This window comes from Malania oleifera, chromosome 13, assembly GCF_029873635.1.
Source record: "Malania oleifera isolate guangnan ecotype guangnan chromosome 13, ASM2987363v1, whole genome shotgun sequence".
Taxonomy (NCBI): Eukaryota; Viridiplantae; Streptophyta; class Magnoliopsida; order Santalales; family Ximeniaceae; genus Malania; species Malania oleifera.
Window position 1 is genome coordinate 66,139,054 of NC_080429.1, and position 21,465 is coordinate 66,160,518.

General features: G+C 37.6%; 1 protein-coding gene across 2 annotated transcripts; it reads right to left on the reverse strand.

The window, feature by feature from the left end:
* Nucleotides 1-390: 390 nt before the first annotated feature.
* Nucleotides 391-5,808, reverse strand: LOC131146324 (pentatricopeptide repeat-containing protein At4g02750). Of its 2 annotated transcripts, XR_009134307.1 has the most exons (3): nt 3,755-5,802; nt 933-2,453; nt 391-762 (listed from the first exon to the last, which is right to left on the reverse strand). XR_009134307.1 is itself a non-coding variant. In XM_058095868.1 (2 exons), the coding sequence occupies exons 1-2, from the start codon at nt 5,279-5,281 to the stop codon at nt 1,647-1,649; spliced, it is 2,334 nt and encodes a 777-aa protein (XP_057951851.1). In that variant the 5' UTR covers nt 5,282-5,808; the 3' UTR covers nt 391-1,646. The 2 variants fall into 2 exon arrangements, 1 of the variants encoding a protein (XP_057951851.1); XM_058095868.1 differs by having other exon boundaries at nt 391-2,453; nt 3,755-5,808.
* Between the last annotated feature and the right edge of the window lie 15,657 nt (nt 5,809-21,465).

A 21,465-nucleotide genomic window follows, 5' to 3' on the forward strand; every position in this document is an offset into this window, starting at 1 on the left:
AGGATATCTTCCTCTTTTTCCAACTCCACCCCCACCGCTAGTTCTTTTGTTCTTTTTTTTTTTTTTTCCTCATTTTTATTTAGTCTCTTATTGTATGCTTATACAAATTATTTCTTTCTAATAAGTAAATAAATAAATAAGCTGTCTCTGTTAGTATAAATTTAATTTTATTATTGTTTGTGCTTAAATTAATATGGGCATGCACATCTCTCATGCATATTGTAAAAATATGTATTATATTGTGCAGTATATTATATTATATTATATATCAATGAGCATAAAAATATATTTATGCAAATGTTTATGTACGTGCAAGTACATTTTAAATGTGTGTGCATATTTTATATATTAGCAGTTGTGCAAACACTCTGCGCAAATACAACACATAACTTAATCTATAAAATTTTAAAATTTTAAAAATTGTAATTATGAGTAGCTTTAAGATGTTACAGATGTTGGTAGGGGGTTACATATCATAGACATTGTGATAACATTGGCAACTGCAGCGGTATACAAACCGAATAAGACATGCAGTAGAATAATTCCTGCAAAGATGATTAGAAGTCCAAAAATAAGGAGAATGATATCTCGTGACGTTGTCTTCATCCATTTTCCTCATTGCCAAGCAGGACAAGGACAGCTTACAGGCATTACTGCTTTGCTCAATAGCACAAAGTATTTTGTTGAGAAAACTCTCTCTCGACAAGCCCGAGCTTATTTCCTTGATTCTGTCATATCGAATAATAAAGAAAGAGAGAATATCTACAGTGTAAAAAAATGTAACCTGTGTCAATCCAAGTGATCAACTTAACAACCATCTTAAAGCTTTGATTGCAGGAGAGAGATCAGTTTTTGCACCACTGTAGTTCCATATCAGGAACACAAATCGAATAATAAAGAGAGAACATCTACAAGGTAAAAAAAAATATAACCTGTGTCAATCCAAGTGATCAACTTAATAACCATCTTAAAGCTTTGATTGCAGGAAGTGAGATCAGTTTTTGCACCACACTGTGGTTCCATATCAGGAACACAAATCCCAGACATGGAAAAAATCTCTGTGGTTGCAACTTTAATCTGCTGCTTCAGTTTGGGTTGGTCAACTTTTTAGCACATCTGATCAGAAGCAGCTGCGATGGAACTGAGATTCTCTTGAGTATTCAATTCTGGTCTTCTCAGTTCTATGTTGGCTCTGTTTATCAGCAGAACTATGTTGGTTTCAGTTGTTTATAGAAGAAATTTGTGCTTTAATTAGGAATAAATCAAAAGTCTCTATGCTAGAACTGGACCAAAATATTAGCTCCATCGATAATTCTTGAAGTTTCACTGCCTCAGCATTAAAATGGTCCCCAGACCACGAAATTGATGACTGATCACTGATCAAAAGAGCATTATTGCCGAATGTCTTAATATAGTTAACATGTGGAAGGCAGTATATCTCCATCTTAAGTTACAAGTGACTCCACCTATAAACTATGTCTAGGCAACCTTCATGGAAGTAAATTTTCTATAGTGCACAAAATAGATCCACATCTGAAAAGGGAGGAGGAGTTTCCACTTATATTCCTTCTAACAGAGCTGGTCAAAATCATCAATCGGCAAAATATTTGGTACAGAAATTTCCAACAGTAAACACTCCCCATCTCTCACCAGTAGTCCCCGCAAGAACACACACCCTCTTTGAAGTGGTGAAAACGGTGAGAATCCCTTAAGATTATCAGCCTTCCCACAATCTTGGATATGTATTTTATTGCATTATGGCAGTCCTCACACACCCGCAAGTTTTTAATTACACGTACTGGTCTCCCGGGCGGTATAGTCAAAATCCCAAATGCCACGGCTAGTTTTTCACTGTGATACTTGAGCATATGTTCCTTCTCCTCCTCTTCCACATCATGCAGAACCAGTTTTGTGGAAGAAACATAGCCCTCCCTCTTCATCCGCAAATCCAACTCTTCTAGAAATGCATATATTCTATTCCTTTCTGGATGGACAGAATCACCAACAGTAAATGTATGGATTTTGTTTTCTACTTCAAGCCAACTATACCCAGGAACTTTCTTCACCCCCCTATCTCTCATTTTCAATCTCATCTTACCAACATCATCCCATCTACCAGAAGTGGCATATAAGTTTGACAGAAGAACATACATTCCTGCATTTTCAGGTTCCATCTCAAAAATTATCTTAGCAGCCTTCTCACCTAATTCAGTACTGCCATGGATCCTGCAGGCGCCAAGTAGAGCACCCCATGTTGCAGCATCTGGTTCAAAAGGCATGTTCTTCATTAAATTCTGGGCATCATTTAGGCGTCCAGCACGACCAAGGAGATCAATCATGCAAGTATAGTGTTTCGAATTTGCCGTGATTCCATAATCACAATTCATTGAATGGAAGTACTCTGTGCCTCTGTCTACTAAGCCAGTATGACTGCATGCAGACAAAACACCAACCTGGATGCATGTAATCACCACACAGGAAATAAGATTTCAAATCCATTAGATGTAGAAATAACAAGCATATATTGAGCAACAATACTAAATGTGTATGATGTTGATGTATTCATACTATGAGACGAAGATGATGACTATTCATTCAAAAAAAAAATGTAAAGCCTTTTAGAGGTTTTGAAATATTGATTTTGATAAAGTTATTTGGTCTCTGAAAGACAGCATTATTTGATTGCGTCAAGATAAGACCAATTTACAGTTTATATTTTTCTAATTTGACAATCTTTTAAGGCTGTGATTGTGGCTTTAGGCTACTGGGGATGTTTTTGATACATGTGTGCCTCACAATATTTATAATTAACCAAATAAAATAACAATTTGCATACTGAACACACAATAATCATTTCGTTGATAGTCTCTAAACTATAGCAAATAGAGTAAATGAAAGGCCAACTGTAGTGTTAAAATTTTTGAAACTGAGAAATTAGCATTTGGCAAAGCTTTCATGTTATCAACTTCACTGAAATGCTTCAAATAAAACAAGAGTTTTGGTTGTCCATGCCTCACATGGTGAGAGATTTTCAGTACTACAAATAGCCCTTAAGAGTTCACATAGGCTACAGAATACTCCACTGTATTACAATGACAAAAATTATGCGGGACACATTCAATTATATTTTTGAAAATGCACAATTAATACTTGCCATTCAATGCCAAAACATGGCTTCACTAAGTGCCTTCGTAACTGAAAGCAAACTACAAAACACATAATCTGCAATCAAAACATGCACACACACACACATTATAATAGATATAAATTATAAAAATTAATGCAAAATAAAAAATAGTGCAATAAAACAGAAGTGTTGTTTTTTAATACATATAAAATAAGAAACTGGAAGGAAAAGCACTGAACTGTCTCATATGCCAGTGAGTGCCCAAACAGCTTGGGGTTGCCAAGCTACTAATCCCTAACAAAACCACAGCATAGGCTCTACTGAAAGGCCTTCGCCTGAACAAGACCTTTCAGAGCACCTTTTGGGGGCTTGGGTGGGGAGAGGATATTGAGGCTAAACATATAGCTCATGAAGTTCCTAGAACTCCCACACATATGTTGCAAAACAAGAACAGTAATTTCAAAATGGTCCCATCATTATGATTTTTGCGCTGTTTCTTCCCAAGTCCGGGTCATCGATTTGTTAAATCATATAAAAGCTGGAGGGTCAGTGGTTATCAGTTCCATTTGCATTATATACCTAAATGACATCTAGATGCAACTTAAATGGATTGTTATGAATAACTACCATGGTGACATCATCTGGATTAATTCCAGCTTTCTTCATTGAATCAAAAACTAGAAGAGCCTCCTTGCCGAATCCATGTCTTGCATAACCAGCAATCATCGTGTTCCATGACACAACATCCTTCACTACTATTTCCTCAAAGATATCATATGCTTCATCTATGCTTCCACACTTACAATACATTGCAAGAAGTGCATTCCCCACATAGCACCCAGTTTCAAATCCTGCCTTAACAAGCCGTCCATGCACTTGCTTACCCAACTCCAAAGCAGCGAGATTAGCACATGTGCTCAAAGTTGAGGTAAATGAAGATCTATTCAACCTTTCCCCATCTCTTTTCATCTCTATGAACAGATGCAAAGCCTCCTCACAAAAACCACTTTGAGCATACCCTGAAATAATTGCAGCCCAAGAGATGGAATCACGCCGAGGCATCTTATCAAAAAAATTCCGAGCATGTGCAATATCACCACTATGAGCATAACCTGTAATCATTGTATTCCAAGAACTAACATTTTGACAAGGCATCATCTCAAACAATTCTCTGGCCAAATCCATTTTCTTACATTGAACATACCCAGCAATCATTGCATTCCATGAAACTGAAGTCTTTTCTGGCATTTGATGAAAAATTTTTCTCCCTTCATCCAACATCCCATTCTGTATATATCCAGACATCATTGCCGTCCACGTGAATACATCCCGAATTGGAGAATCATTAAACAATTTCCTTGCTTCTAACAACCCTCCATTTTGGGCATAACCTGAGATTATGGTATTCCACGAAACTACATCTCTTTCAGGCATCCTATCAAAAAGCAATCTTGCATCAGCTAACCTCTTCCTCTTCACAAACCCACCCATTAAGCAATTCCATGAGACCAACTCCCAATCTGCCTTTGACTCAAATAACCGACATGCTTCTTCTATCCTCCCATTCTGCACATATGCAGCAAGTATCCCATTCCATGAAATAGTATTCTTATTTGGCATCTTATCAAAAATCTCCCTCGCTTCATCAATATACCCACTTTGCGCATAACCCGATAACATAGCATTCCACGAAACAACATCCCTCTTGGGAATTTGATCAAACAACATCCTAGCATTACCAAGGTTTCCATTCCGAATATACCCACTAATCATCACATTCCATGAAACAAGGTCTCTTTCAGGCATTCTTTCGAACATCTGTCTCGCAAGATCAAATCGGCCATTTGACAAGTACCCCGAAATCATAGCATTCCAGGAAACTGCACTTCGACGGGGCATGGAATTGAATACACCCAGGGCCAACTCGCAGCGCCCATTGCGCATGTGGGTAGTGATGGCAACGTTCCATTTGACTATATCTGCTTCAGTGTGAGTGGGTAACAGCTTCTGGGATTTTTTCTTGATTGATGATTTCTTGGATAAAGATGGGTTTGAGGTTGTATGGTTTGTTGCTTGGGTTTTGTTGATGGGTTGAGGTCGGAATAAGCGTAGGCAGGAGCTGTGAAACTGCCTCAAACGCCTATTCCCGCGCATAACTTAAGAATATTCAAACCAGCATGTGAGCGGATATGTGATACTTATGGGACTTTTGGATCGGATACTGCTGCTTAACCGAAAGTCCAAACTCGGGTCAACCGCATTCAAAATACATTGACGCCCTCCCTCTACGTCTGTTTGCCCATGCATGCTCACCCAGTCACCCTGCAAAATGGAGAAAGATCGACTTGTAGGGAGCCTTCGTTTCACGTAGGAAATGGAAGTCTCCAATAAAAAAACAGATGCAGTTGTGGAGCTCACTCAGATCACTGCAGTGTAACTTAACGGGAGAAGGAAATATAACGGCGTCTAATTCAATTTTTGAAACCTAAACCATCTCAACTCTTGGTGTTTCGTAGCCTTTACCTTTCCTCTCCTCACATATGTCCATGGCAACACCTCACTCGCCACCACCATAGCCGTTCAAGCTTCCTCTCTTGCCGCCACCACCAATTGCTACTCCCAAGTTTCTCTTTTCTCCCACGTTCTTTCCCCTTTAATAGTGCCGGATGTTACACCTCAAGGTGGCAAAACGGGTTAAAAGAAGGATCGGGCTCAGAAGGGTCATAAATGAGTTCGGATTGACCTATTTAATAATGGACCAATAAAATATAAATTAAAACCCATCTATTTAATAAACAGATGTAAATCATAAAAAAAATAAATTATATATTTTAATTTTTTCTTAAAATTTTTTTAACAAAAACATAACATATAAAAAAAAAATCATTGAGAATCTAAGATGAGTAAGAGGGACACATAGAGTGAGAGGGAGACAAAGTGAGTGAAAAGGAGACTGAGAGAGAGAGCTGAGAGGGAGGCTGAGAGTGAGACTCAATAATATATAAATCCAAACCCGTCTATTTAATAAACGGATTGTAAACCAGTGACCTGTAAAAAAAAATAATTTATATATTTTAATTTTTTTAAAGAAAAACACTCTTTATTTTATTTAATAAATCTTAACAAAAACATAACACGTAAAAAAAAATCATTGAGAATCTAAGATGAGTAAGAGGGACACTTAGAGAGAGAGGGAGACAGAGTGAGAGTGAAAGGGAGACTGAGAGGAAGGCTAAGAGTGAGACGAACTGATAGAGAGTCCGAGACAACAGACTGATAAAAAGTTCGAGACGAGAATGAGACACAACGAATCGGACCATTGTCTAACACCAGGTGAACCTACTTCAGCAACTTGAAGATGTAGATCATGTAGGTCTCTACGCTCTTCTTCATCCTATTCTTCTTATCGATCGCCAGAGGCTCCCTCCTTCTACGACTTCTTCCCAGCTTTTAGCTTCTTCTCTACTAGAGATTTCTCTGTTGCGACCTTTTTTTATCCTCTGCCAGGTTTTCTGATGCCGATTTCTTCTCCGCCTTTGGTGTCATGGGAATATCTTAGAGCGAGCGAGAGAGAGAGAGAGAGAGAGAGAGAGAGAGAGAGAGAGAGAGAGAGAGGAGGGGGAGGAACGAGGATTGATTGAAGTTGTGAATCTGAGATTGCATATCTTCAATCTACAATATGCGAAATAGAGAGTGTTGGGGATGTGGCTCATATTTTGAGTGGAACGCATGTACCGAGGAAAGCACCATGAAGCGACGGACTAAGAGAGAGATCTAGGGTGCAGCCATAGAGGGCAAACCGTCAAAAATTTGGGGTGTAACAATTGATGGTTTGAGGTAGTGTTGCACAAGATGTTGTTCTCAGCTTCAAACTATCGACGGTTTGGCCTAAACCATTGACGGTTTCACTCGCGGATGTTACAGATTTTTAATGCTGAGATCAGTAGATTGAGCTAATCGGAGGGATTTCCTCTGGGAGATTGCTACAAAAGTGTTTAGATCAACTATAGGTCTTATGTACGCATTAGACCATTATATAAACATTATTATGTAACCCTAGATGGGATTAAGCTTGTAAGCTTCATTGTTCATAGTGAAAAAAAATGCTACTCCCGTGGACGTAGGTAAATTACCGAACCATGTAAATTGTTGTTTTCTGATTGTTGCTTTCATTGATTCTCATTGTTAAGTGATTGCTAGGTTCATATAGTTCATCATCAAGTGTTACTTGCTTGTTTCATTGATTATTTATGAGAATTTGTGTGAGTCTTTCGTTGCGCACATTCACCACCAACAATTGGTTTCTGAGAGCTGATTATTAAGAACAACAATCGGTATTAGACTCGGGTGATTGTTGGTGTGGTGAACAACAATTGGTATCAGAGTTATTGGTTCTCAATGGCTAAGATTTCTTCTATAAGATTTGAGGTTGGTAATTTCTATGGAATGAGGATCTTTAGGTTGTGGCAGAGAAGGGTGAAGGACTTGCTGGTGTAGCAAGGGATGATGAAGGGTCTATACGGAAAGAAGTCGGAAAACACGGACTATGCAAGTTGGAAGGAGCTAGAAGCGAAGACTGTGTCCAGTACTATTAGGTTATGTCTGGCCGATGACATGTTGTATAACGTCATGGATAAGGACTCGCCGGCAGCGGTTTGGCTAAAACTGGAGCGCTGGTACATGTCCAAGTCATTGACAAACAAGTTGTATCTTAAGCAAAATTTATATTGGCTTAAGATAATAGAGGGTTTAGACTTGACTTAGCACATCGACACATTTAATCAGATCATTAGTGATCTAGGGCGAGTTGATGTGAAGTTTGAGGAAGAGGACAAAGCATTGACGTTGTTGAATTCCCTACCCACATCGCCTATGTACGTGAATATGGTTACAACGCTAACTTGGGGGAAAGAAACCCTAGAGTTAGAGGACATCATGAGTGCAATGTTGGGGTTCCATCAAAGGAAGAAGGCCAACAATGGGGGTTCACATAGTGAAGGGCTCGTGGCAAAGGGTAATCAGGATCGTGAAAGAGGCAAGTTCTGGAGTGGATTAAGTGGTAATAAAACTTAGTCTAGGAGGAGGAAGGACGTTCACTATTTTAAGTGCGAGAAACTAGGGCACATGTAATAATCTGAACCCAGAAAATAAAAGAAAAATAAATAAAAGAAAAGAAAAATAAATAAAAGAAAGGAAAATAAGAAATCGATGAAGGACAGGACAAAACCGTCGATGATTTGGGGAAGCCCAAACAAAACCGTCACTGGTTTCCTCCAGAAAAGGCTCAAACTTTGGTTTTTCGTCAACAGTTTCAGGGTGGCCAGAAAAATCATCAACGGTTTTCTACGGGAACAGCTTGCCTATAAATATATCTTAGGTCATTTTTTTAGAAAAAATGATTTCCTCTCTCTTTCAGCTCTGAATTTCTCTCTCTCTCTCTCTCTCTCTCTCTCTCTCTCTCTCTCTCTCTCTCTCTCTCACACACACACACACACACACACACACACATCCCTCATGTGATTTTCTCTCACTTCTATGCTCACCTAAAGCTACTTTTGTTCTTTAGATCATCTCTCTCATCTCACGGCTTGTCAGATCAGTTTCGGCGACGGTTCGGAAAGCTAGGGTTTTGATTTTTCTGTTTGTTTCGAGTCGATTTTGGAAAAACAGGTAAGGGGAATAAGTTACACAAGTTTTTATTAATTTTGATCCAGTTAGTTTCGAGTATAAAAGTCGTATATATGAGTATGGTTTTCTAAATGGTTTAGGCATTTGAAAAATGATGGTTTTAAATATAGTTTATATTTGGGAAAAATCGTGTGGCATGATAATAACCCTTTATAATTAAATGGTTGTGAATACTATTCAATTGGGAATACTATCTACTTATAAAAATTGTTTGTTTGTGAATACTACTTGTTTGTGGATACTGCTTGATTGAGAACACTACTTGGTTGTGGATTCTGTTTAATTGTAAATATTGTCTAGTGGTGAATAATGTTGTAAATGCATTGGATGTGTAATGTGGTTCATGTAAATTGCGATATAGCATTGGCATAGGTATGAGGAGGTCGTTATATCGTACTTAATATAAATTACCATATAACGTTGGCAGTGGCATGAGGAGTTCGTTTTACCGATTTACTATGAACAGGGTTGTGTATGTGGAATGGTAACCTGTTTGGTGTTGAATCTTGTGTGAATATGGACCCTGTGTGGGTGTGAATGAAGTGTGTGGTATCCTGTGTGGGTGTGAATGAAGTGTGTAGTATCCTGTGTAGATGTGTGAATCCTATGCGGATATGAATCTTGTGTGGATGTGAATCTTGTATGGATGTGAATGGAATGTATCCTATGTGGATGATTGATGTGGAATGTGATGGGTATTGGAATGTGTGTGAATACTGGTATGGGAATTTAATTGCATGAATATTTATGGCAAAGTAAAACTCTCCGCCCAAGGGCTTACCGATTAAGGTGAGTGTCTTGATCAGTATCAGTTGTAGCAGCTCCCAAATTAAAGGGTAAGATTACAAATGATATTAGAGCAGAGGGAAGGTACATGTATGGGCGTATAATCTTTCCTATCCTCGGAAACTTTTGCTATAAATATTGGTTATGTTTGTATGACTACAGTTTGTATGCGCCTTGCCAGTTGTTGTTGATTAATTAATGAATATATTTTGTATCTACTAAAATCCCTTTTACCACCCACTGTTATAGTTTATTCTTTCTTATTGAGAGGTGTCTCGCCCCGGCAAATTATTGACTTTTCAAGTCCTTTAGGTGATCAAGCTTAGATAGCTCTGGGGCAGGGTTTAGAATTTTGGTAACTTGTGAGTGGTTGCAAGAACTTATATATGTATAATTATATTTTTAAATCCTAGTTATGTAATAAGAAGAATATGGATAGATAGATACACTTTTGGATATATAGTATATAGTACTTTGGTATTTCTTTGAGGTTGTTTAATTATTTCGTTGCGTGTATGGTATTAGAGACGGTGAGTGGTCTTATCACACCCCGGGCCCCACCTGACTGGTTCAAGGCATGACAAAGTGGTATCAGAGCTTTAGGTAATAGATTCTATAGGCTCAATGATGGATTAATACCAAAGCATAGGTTCAAGTTAGGATGAGGGTAGAAATGGATAGGTTAAGGTATTGATTGGAATTTAAGTTTTGTTTCGTAGCTTGGAGGCAGAAATTTCTTGACGGACTTCTGTGATTTTCTAAATCAGTTGACAATTTTAGAAAATCATAGTAAATTCATTGACGATGATTTTTCCAAGTAGAGAGACTGAAACTTGGAATTAGAACTCAAAGGTTAAGATAATTGAGGTTAATTGAGGATTTGAGATTAACGAGTTTCGAGAACGAAATTTTATAAGGAGGGGAGAATGTAATAACTTGAACCCAGAAAATAAAAAATAAATAAATAAAAGAAAAGGAAAATAAATAAAGGAAAGGAAAAATAAGAAATCATTGAAGGACAGGACAAAATCTTCGACGGTTTGGGGAACCCCAAACAAAACTGTTGCCAGTTTCCTACAGAAACGACTCTAGCTCAAGTTTTCCGTCGATGATTTCAGGGTGGCTAGAAAAACTGTTGACTAGTTTTTTGCGAGGACAACTTGCCTATAAATTTATCTTAGGTCATTTTTTTTAGGAAAAATGATTTCCTCTCTCTTTCAGCTTCGAATTTCTCTCTCTCTCTCTCTCTCTCTCTCTCTCTCTTATCCCTCATGTGATTTTCTCTCACTTCTATGCTCACCCGAAGCTGCTCTTGTTCTCTGGATCATCTCTCTCATCTCACGTGTTGCCGAATCATTTTTGACGATGGTTCGGAAAGCTAGGGTTTCAATTTTTCCATTCGTTTCGGGTCATTTTCAGAAAAAACAGGTAAGGAGAATAAGTTGTACATGATTTTATTAATTTTGAACTGATTAGTTTCGAGTATAAAAGACATATATATGAGTATGATTTTTTAAACGATTTAGGCATTTGAAAAATGATGGTTTTAAATATAGTTTATATTTGGGAAAAACCGTATGGCCTGAGAATAACCCTTTATAATTAAATGGTTGTGAATACTGTTCAGTTGGGAATACTATCTGCTTATGAAAACCGCTTGTTTGTGAATACTGCTTAATTGAAAACACTGCCTGGTTGTGGATTATGTCTGGTTGTAAATACTATTTGGTGGTGAATAATGTTGTAAATGCATTGGATGTGTAATGTGGTTCATGTAAATTGCGATATAGCGTTGGCAGTGGTATGAGGAGGTCGTTATTTCGTCCCTAATATAAATTACCATATAACGTTGGCAGTGGCATGAGGAGGTCATTATATGGTCATTTATATAAAGGTGGTAAAACGTTGGTAGTGGAATGAAGAGTTCGTTTTACCGATTTACTATGAACAAGGTTGTGTATGTGGAATGGTAACATGTGTGGTTGTTAATCCTGTGTAGATATGGACCCTGGGTGGGTGTGAATGAAGTGTGTGGTATCCTTTGTGGATATTGACCTTGTGTGGGTGTGAATGAAGTGTGTAGTATCCTGTGTGGATGTGTGAATCCTGTGTGGATGTGAATGGAATGTACTGTATCGTGTGTGGATGATTGATGTGGAATGTGATGGATATTGAAATGTGTGTGAATACTAGTATGTGAATTTAATTGCATGAATATTAATGGCAAAGTAAAACTCTCCGCCCAAGGGCTTACTGAGTAAGGTGAGTGTCCTTATTAGTATCAGTTGTAACCGCGCCCAAATTAAAATGTACGGTTACAAACGATATCAGAGCAGAGGGAAGGTACATGTACAGGCGTGTAATCTTTCCTATCCTCGGGAATTTTCACTATAAATATTGGTTATGTTTGTATGACTACAATCTATATGCGCCTTACCAGTTGTTGTTGATTAATTAATGAATATATTTTGTATCTACTAAAAATCCTTTTGCCACATACTGTTATAGTTTATTCGTTCTTATTGAGAGGTGTCTCACCCCGACGGATTATTGACTTTTTAGGTCCTTCAAGTGATTGAGCTTAGAAAGCTCTGGGGCAGGGTTTAGAATTTTGGTAACTTGTGAGTGGTTGCAAGAATTGATGTATGTATAATTATGTTTTTAAATGTTGGTTATGTAATAAGAAGAATATGGACAGATAGATACACTTTTGGATATATAGTATATAGTACTCTGGTATTTCTTTTAAGGTTGTTTAATTATTTCGCTGCGTGAATGGTATCAGAGATGGTGAATGGTCTCATCACACCCCGGGCCCCACCTAGCGAGTTCGAGGTGTGATAGCACTTAAAATCATAATGTCCGAAGTGGGAGAAGGGAAAGGCAAAAGCTCAAGAGAGTTTGTCAAGACCCGTGGATATAGTGGAAGAAAAGGACTCAGGGGGTAGTGATTGTGAGATGCTCTCTGTTTCATCAGGTTCAGAATGTCTCATGGGTTCTTGGATCCTAGACTCAGGATGTTCTTTTCATATGACACTTAATAAAGCCTGGTTCACCACTTACAGATTAGTGAGTTCTAGTTTTTTTTCTGATGGGAAATAGTGCAGTCTGCAATTATCAGAATGGGGGATATCAGGATCAAGATGTATGATGGTGTGGTAAGGACGTTGTGTGGGGTAAGGCATGTACCTGATCGATGGAAGAACGTGATATCATTACGTGCTTTGGATTGTAACAAGAATAGTTACAAGTTTGAAGGCAAGACGATGATGGTGCGTGATGTTGTATTGATGGTGATGAAGGGACAAAGGATAGCAGGGAACCTCTATACACTGCAGGGTAACACAGTTGTAGGTGGAGCTGCAGTTGAGAGTTCTCAGTCAGATAATGCAATTTTGTGTAATAAAACCCTGCACAAAACGAAGGGTATTCTTAACTACATTGTTACAAATGTTTGGGAACCAGTGAGGGTAGCATCACGGGTTGGACATGGGAATTTCACGAGGCTATAACGAAAGTTCTCGGGGTATCTTATGCGGTGCAAGTTGGAAATGTTCGCCAGGTGTAACTTACGACTGAGGTGGAGTAGCAGACCGGGAGAGAGTTCCTCAGGTAAGATATTGGAGCTAAGTACGTTGGTGTTAAAAGAGTTTTGTGAGTAGGGCATAGTGTAAGCAGGGCTCACAAGGGACTTCTTGGTGAAGTCAGCGAGTATGATGTGTTTCTCGGTTGATTGGTCGCCAAAGGTATCACTAGATGGGAAGTTGCATGAGAAGCTCGGAAGAGTTATGCGGTACACTTTGGAGGTCTAGCTATGCACATTTCTACTAAGGTGGGATCTAGGCTTGGTGTGATGTCCAGACAATGCATATTTCTTATATATAAGAAATATAGGTTCAAACTGAGTGATCCAATGGCAAATAGGGTTGCGATTGGTGGAGACATGGTTTTAGGTGTTAAAATTATGGGCAATGTACTCAGGTAGATGAAGAGAAATGTGTGTCAGAAAGCTACAATAGCAGCAATGAGCATGTTGTGCAGGTGGAGTTAGAGACTCAAGGAAAAGGTGCAGGGAGTTCAAACTTAGGAGACTTGCAGTATCATAGTATAAATTGGACTAGAAAGGAGATTGTAATACAAGTGGAGTTTCAGACTTAGGGTAGAGATGACATTGGTCATAATGCAGGGAGTTCAAGTTCGAGAGATTAGCAAGATCACAATGGTCCCAGGTGCACTATCAAGCCACCACCCAGGTTTGATCTGATGTCTTATGCAATTATTACTACCAGGAAGGATCATATTACCTTTCAGGAGGCAGTGCACAACTAAGAGAAAGGTATATGGATAGGTGCCATGGTGGAGGAGATGGAGTTACTGTGTAAAAATCAGATAATGGGGTTAGTGGAGCTCCCAGAGGGGGAGAGGGAGATAGGCTGCAAGTGGGCAAGTATTCTATTGTTTTATGTGAGTGATATGCTAATTGTTGGAAAGGTTTCGAATGAGGTGAATCAGTCGAGGACTCTGTTGAGAAAGGAAGTTGACATGAAGGTGTTGGGTACGCTAAGAATATTCTTGGGTTGGAGATTCGCAAGAGTAAAGTTATAGGGAGATTGAGTTTATCCCGGGGCAACTTTGTGGTCATAGCTGCACTGAGATTGATGTTATCTCAGGGTGGCTGTAAGGGCAAAGCTACATGGAGATTGTCGTTATCTCAAGGTGGCTTTGGGGATCAGGTGTTGGAGAAGTTTAGCATGGTTAATGCTAAACTAGTTACTAATACACCATTGGCGAATCTAAGTAGACAGTCTACCGCTTAGTACTTGAGGATGAAAAGTGATGTTTGGGTCATGTAAAAGGTTTCCCACACCAATACTGTTGGGTACTTTGGCGTGCAATAGAGGGTTCCGTTAGTTGTGAGGTTTGCAAATGGAGGCTACACAAGGGACTTGGAAGATAGGAGCCTTGCAACAGAGTGTGTTATGAGAAGGCCTAATTGTTGGGAGTCTAGGGTACAGTCTCAAGCTGTTCTGGTTACAACTGTAACAGAGTTCTTGGTAGAGGCTGAGGCTACCAAGGTAACATTGTGGTTCAAAGGATTATTCAAGGAGTTGGGCATTCATCTAGGTGGAGTTCCTGTTGCCACGGTAAAGTTCAATCATGGCTTGGACTTGATTTATGTCTCAAAGTTTTAAAGGGGAGGCGGGTCCTAATCTATTGGCTTGGGTGGAGCAGTGGGGATTATGCTTTCAGATTTCTCCTAAGTGATGAATGTTCGCCAAGGTGGAGATTGTCGATGGTTTCAGGCAATTTTGCACAAGGTGTTCTTCTCAGCTTCAAACCATCGACGGTTTGGCCTAAACCGTCATTGGTTTCACTCGTGGACATTAAGATTTTCGAATCTGAGACATTAGATTGGGTTAATCAAAGGGATTTCCTTTGGGGGATTGCTACAAAAGTGTTTTATATCAACTATAGGTCTTCTGTACACATTAGATCATTATATAAACATTATTATGTAACCGTAGATGGGATTAAGCTTGTAAGCTTCATTGTTCATAGTGAAAGTAGTCGCTGCTCCTGTGGACGTGGGCAAATTTCCGAACCATATAAATTCTAATGTTTTGATTGTTGCTTTCATTGATTATCATTGTTGAGTGATTGCTAGGTTTGTGTAGTTCAACATCGAGTGCTTGCTTGCTTGTTCCATTAATTGTTCTTGAGAGCTTGTGTGAGTCTTTCACTGCACACATTCGGCACCAACAAATGGCTTCTGAGGGCTGATTGTTGAGAACAACAATTGATAACATACCTAGGTGATTGTTGGTGTAGTGAACAACAGAGAGAGTCAGAGAGGGGCCATAGGAAGATCTTATAGAGAGAGAGAGGAGGGAAGGAATGAAGATTGATTGAAGTTGTGAATCTGAGATCGCAAATCTACAATTTGCAAACTAAAATTTGCCAGACAGAGAGAGGGGCTGGTTAAGTTATATATATATAAAGATAAACGGGTCATCCGACGAGTGGCCCGACCCGAACCTGCCTAACTCGTTTAATAAACTGGTCGGGTTCGGGTTAACCCTGTTTATAAAGGGGTCAGCTTGCATTAAACTAAAATCCGATTTAAACGGGCAGGTCACCAGTCACCCAACGGGTTTCGACCCATTTGCCACCCTAGTTACACCATCAAAGCCAATGAGACATATCTATTGTTGGCCCTAGAATCGAGTCTAGAGTCGGGGTGAATGGAATCTTTTGCTGATTTTAGCTTTCCTCTAAAAAAATATAAAATCTTGGCAAGATACAAATGATTATATCATAATATACATAGTATAAATCATGCACAAGATATAAATTAGAGAGTATAGGGAAGAAGAGCTGGACAAATGATATTAATGTGGTTCGGCCCCTGCCTAAGTCCACGCCATGAGTCACACCCAAAGTTTCCACAATCCACTATCAACCTCCTTCACCAGCGGAGAAGCTTTTACAAATGGGAACAACAAACAAAGGTTCCCAATCCACAATCCACCATCCTCTAGTGTTAGATTGATCTCGTACTCACACAGTTCAAACAAAGGTTTAACAACAAAAGTCCCAAGGATAGGGAAATCTACACGCCCATACAAATAGGTTCCCTCTGCCCTAATGCGTTATGCAGCCTTGTAACGCCCCGACCCCCTAAGTACGTCTGGAGTGCTACTAATCCATTCATTTACCTAACAATCCACATTCTAATATCATTTATGCAACGGAAAACATAAGTATAATCTTCCAAAAAATATAATACAAGAGTTTTCTAAATCTATCAACACACCATAATAAACCATGCTTCCATTTGTATTCACATATATACATATCTCCAAAACATAACCTACACTTCCAGTATTCACGAACACCAGTATGTTTCACAACCATCCATTTCTCAGAAGACTTAAAACAAAAAACATAAAACATAAAATATTTACATCCCAAAATATTATCAAAATAATACCCTTTTTCCTCAAAAGTGCTATAACAACTCGAGCTCTCTAAGATATTTACATCCCAAAATATTATCAAAATAATACCCTTTTTCCTCAAAAGTGCTATAACAGCTCGAGCTCTCTAAGCTCGATCTCGTGGAGGTCCTGAAAAAGATTAGTTCATATTCGGGTGAGACACATCTTAGTAAGGGAAGAAATACACATTAAAATAGCATATGGCTAACTTGAGGTATACAGATATTATTTTAAATACATTTGCAAATCATTAACATAACACTAAAAACATTCTCTGAACCAAATCAATCACAAGCAAAGATTTAACCCACGAGATTACCCAAAGATAAGGGTGATTACCCGCCCATACAAGTAGCACCCCTCTGCTCTGATACTTGGGCAACCCTAAGGTCACTACTGAAGCATACCAGGACACTCACCTTACTCAGTAAGCCCTCAAGTGTTAGATTGATCTTGTACTCACACCGTTCAACAATAGTTTATCGGCAAAGGCCCTAATGATAAGGAAATCTACCCGCCCATATAAATAGGTTTCCTTTGCCCTAGTACGTTATGCAGCTATTGCCACATCGGAAGTTACTAGTGCACTCACCTTACTCAGCAAGCCCTCAAGCGAAGAGCACGTCTCGCCCAAGCGTAACATGTTCTACGTACATAAATATTTCTAATATCATAATACATTATTCTTTCTGTCATTATTCAATCATACACATTTGTTCATGTTCATAGCTTAAACATTGCATTGCATTTCACTTTACGTAATCTTCAACATTACATCGTTCACATTTGTCATTTCATTTCATTGTCATTCCTTTGTCCTTTCATTGCATTTTCTTTTCATTCATTCGTATTACAGCTGGTCTTTAGCCATCATCAGTTAGTCTACAACTCCTTTTAACTATCATCAGTTAATCTGCATAGAAATGTGCTAGATCTGCTAACATGACTCTTTTCAGCTTTCTTACATTTACATGGTTGCATTTAGCATACACAAGCAACATGATCCATATCATATATTTTTTTCTCAATGCTTTACTTATTTAGCCTGCATCTCATACATTTAACATATATTTGCACAGAATCTCATGCCACACAATTTAACAGTAAAATTCATACATATTCCTGTAAAATAGGTCAACCCACATTTAACATTTAAATGCTGAAAATACATTTCATTTCTTACATAAATCCTCAGAATTTATTTTTCACTTTCATCCATTTACTTTCACATATACATAGCTATATAAGCAGTCCTAGGCTCAGAAAACATAATTTTACATGGTTAGCATTTTAATAATTCACACTAATATACATATAATATAACATAATTCATTACCTTTAATTTCATAAAATATGATTTAATATAAAATTTTCCCTTACTTGAATCTTTGAACTACACCAACAGGAATCCCACCCAGATGCCCGCGGCGCTCACCCGGACCCTGGTTCAAAAACTCTAGTTCCATTAAATTAACCCTAGATAAAATACTATTTTAATATTTCCTAGGGCCATAATTTCCAAATAAATAGTTATGCCCGCAAATATAACCAATTTACCTAATTCCCAAAATCTCACTCTCACTTTGGAGTGAGGCCTAGAAAATCCCAATTGGAAATTTACCCCAGGCAAAATGACGACGATCGCTACTAGGACATCGTGGTGGTGCCTGATCGTCGATTTAACGGCAAATTTAAAGCGTAATTGAGAATTAGGAAAAAGTTGTCTTACCCTAAGAATGGTACCTATGCCACTCCCACGACAAATCCGTTCTAGTAGAAATGTCGGTGGCGGAGTTAGGAATCCAACAACACCTTTTATTTCCCGATCCACCGCAAATCCGTCGAGAAATTGAGAGAAAGAGACGGAGACGGAGCGAGCAGCGGAAAACTCAAAGGGGGGGCTGTGCTCCCTTTCTGTTATGAAATTGAGAATTCAATCCGGATGCTTCTCAGCGTCCAGATTCATATCCTAACATATAATATAATATATTATATCTTATTATATAAGCATATATATATATATATATATATATATATATATATATGTTCCTTCATCCTTACATACACATATATAAACATATAAATATCATATACTTAATTTAATTAATTCAATTAAATAACGTTTAATTAATTTATTAATTCAATGAAAAGATATTTAATTAATTAATTAATTAATAATTAATCTAGTTTTATTTTATTTTATTTTATTCATACTATTCCTTTTATCTGTTCATTTATTATTTTATTTATTATTATTTTTTCCTAATTATTTCAATCATTTTAATTTTTTGGGTCTTTACATTCTCCCCTCCTTAAGAAATTTCATCCTCGAAATTTGTTACCCGATTATTTTTTACATTTCTAAAGTTTATCAACTAACTATATTTCATACAATCAGTATATATAGCTTCATATATACTTCTAAATCATCTACAATTAAATAAAATCATTATTTATTTTAAATATAACTCGTACTTGCGCCCTAACCTGACAAGCTATAGCCCTTAGCATCGTGGGGGTATCAAAATTCTCCTCACTTGAAGCCTCCAAGTCATAAATTCCTCCTCCAATAACTACATTTTTACCCCTATGGTCCATCCTGAAAATAGGACAGAAAATAATTTAGAATCCCATTATCATAACCTAATCAACACATTCATTAAGATTAAATCCAATGAACATCTAAGTTCTCCATATTAGGGCCAGTCCAACTGCTAAGAAACGAGTGTCCTTCCAAGGGCATCCATTCACTTCAGTACTTTTATCCCAACAGAAAACAAGTAATCAAAAAGGGATAGTGGATGTTTGTGCAGTGTAGTGTAGTGCAATGTAGTCAAAATAAAACAATCATATTATGCCCCAAAGACAAACTACATTTTACATACCTTCTAATGAGAGGAGCCACCTGCATCATCAGGACGAGATTGGCACATCATTTGTTCAATCTGCACTTTCCAGTTCTTCATAACTTCCATCTCCGCTTCCTAGTTCGACATCTTTTCTTTCAATTGTTGGTTCTCCGCTTCCATCATCTGCATCCGGATAACCATCTCCTCTGCTTGAGCTTGGGAGGCTTGATGCACTCGGTCAATCTCAGCACGAGACGCCGCACTAAAAGAAGATGATGATGTTGGGGCGATGTATCCACTCCCAAGACCATTCAACCAGCCACCCGTTTGTTCCCCAAGCACCTTGTTGGGGCGATTGCTAATAGTGAGATTCAACTCGTTAAAGTGGTAATTAGGAGAAAATATTAGACATGATAACAAAGAACAATGCTTTAAAAGGCTTAATCGAGGCTCACCTCAATGCAAAACATGCCTAAAACGCCTTGAGGCTCAATCCAAAATACCGAATCCCAAAAAGTATAATGCATTAAATGTTGATGCAGTTGTTCTAAAAGCACGTCTTTTGTGCATTTTTACTTGAAGCTTATTCATTTTAGGTGTGTGATTCTCAAGTTAAATTTGACAATAAAATTTTAAGTGCATTAGATTGGGCTATAAAATTTTAAGTGCATGTTTATATAAAAAACACAAATGTCATTACATTGATTTCTAAAACTCTTGAACCTCAACCTTTCCAAATTAATTGAAAGTATTAGCAATTTTGAACTTTGTAATGTTATAGATATCTCGTCTTGATTTACATAATGAGTTCAAGTATTAGCAATTTTAGAATGGTCAGCAAGTCGTTCACAAATTATATTTAATTTTTTTTTTTACATTACATTTGTGATTTTCTTAATTTTTATTTACTGTTAAAATATACATAATTTATTAACATATTTTTATCTAAAAATAAAATTCTCAAAAGGATTATGCCCCAATGCCTTAAGGCTTGCGCCTTGCCTCTTAAGGGTTAAAACACCTCGCCTTATGCCTTATGCCTTATGCCTTATGCCTTATGCCTTATGCCTTACACTTTTGCCTTTTAAAACACCGATGAAGAATGTTCAAGAGAATTCATGTTCCATCTTGCAAGTTGCTAAATCAATATTCTATGCCTCTATTTGGAGTTATTGAATTGAAAATCTTTGAAGGGATGAATATATGCCAAGGTAAATATTGTTGGTTTGTTACTTTTACTCAGAGGGCAATCCACTTAGGCCTCAAGCCCTCCAACATTAAACATTCCCTAGTGATGAAAGGATCAACAATGTGTTGGAGGGATCAAATGTCTGAGCGGCAATATGGTCTGTTATCTTTAGTGAAGGCATAGAATCATTACATTATTATAAAGGAATATTATTTTGAGATTTTCACATGATGAGCTATTTACATACATTTAGCCAATGGTTGAAGCCCAAAAGTAGTTTCTCTAGACAAACATAACAAAAATTACTTTATCTTCTTGTTTTGATTTTGAAAAACAAACATCACCTTGTTTAGGAAAGTGTTGGTGTTGGCTTCACAAGGCTTACAATTCTTATTTTGATGATAACAAATCAAGATAAGCTTGATATGGTTTGTTAAACTCTTTCAGCAAGAAGGCAAAGCTTAACTATTTCAAAGACCACAAGGTTAATAGAGCTCATGATGAACATACTGTACAAAAGCTTGAAGAAAGAAAGATGAATGAAAGCTCAAAGATGATAGAAAGATGAATGAACGCTCAAAGATGATATATGATCATGGAAGGACAAGGATTTACTTGAAGATCAAAAGGTTAGAGTTTTAAGGATGTCTCTTTGTAAGTACTTCATGTAAACTTCAATATAAATTGAATTGAAACTCTTATAAATAAAAAGAAACTATGAAACACATTTTTAAAAGACCTTAAAATATGTTTTTAAATCAAAGTAACAAAGGTCTCAAAGGAAGAAAAGTTTTCAAAGTAAATAAGGAAAATTCTGAGAGCCAGGCG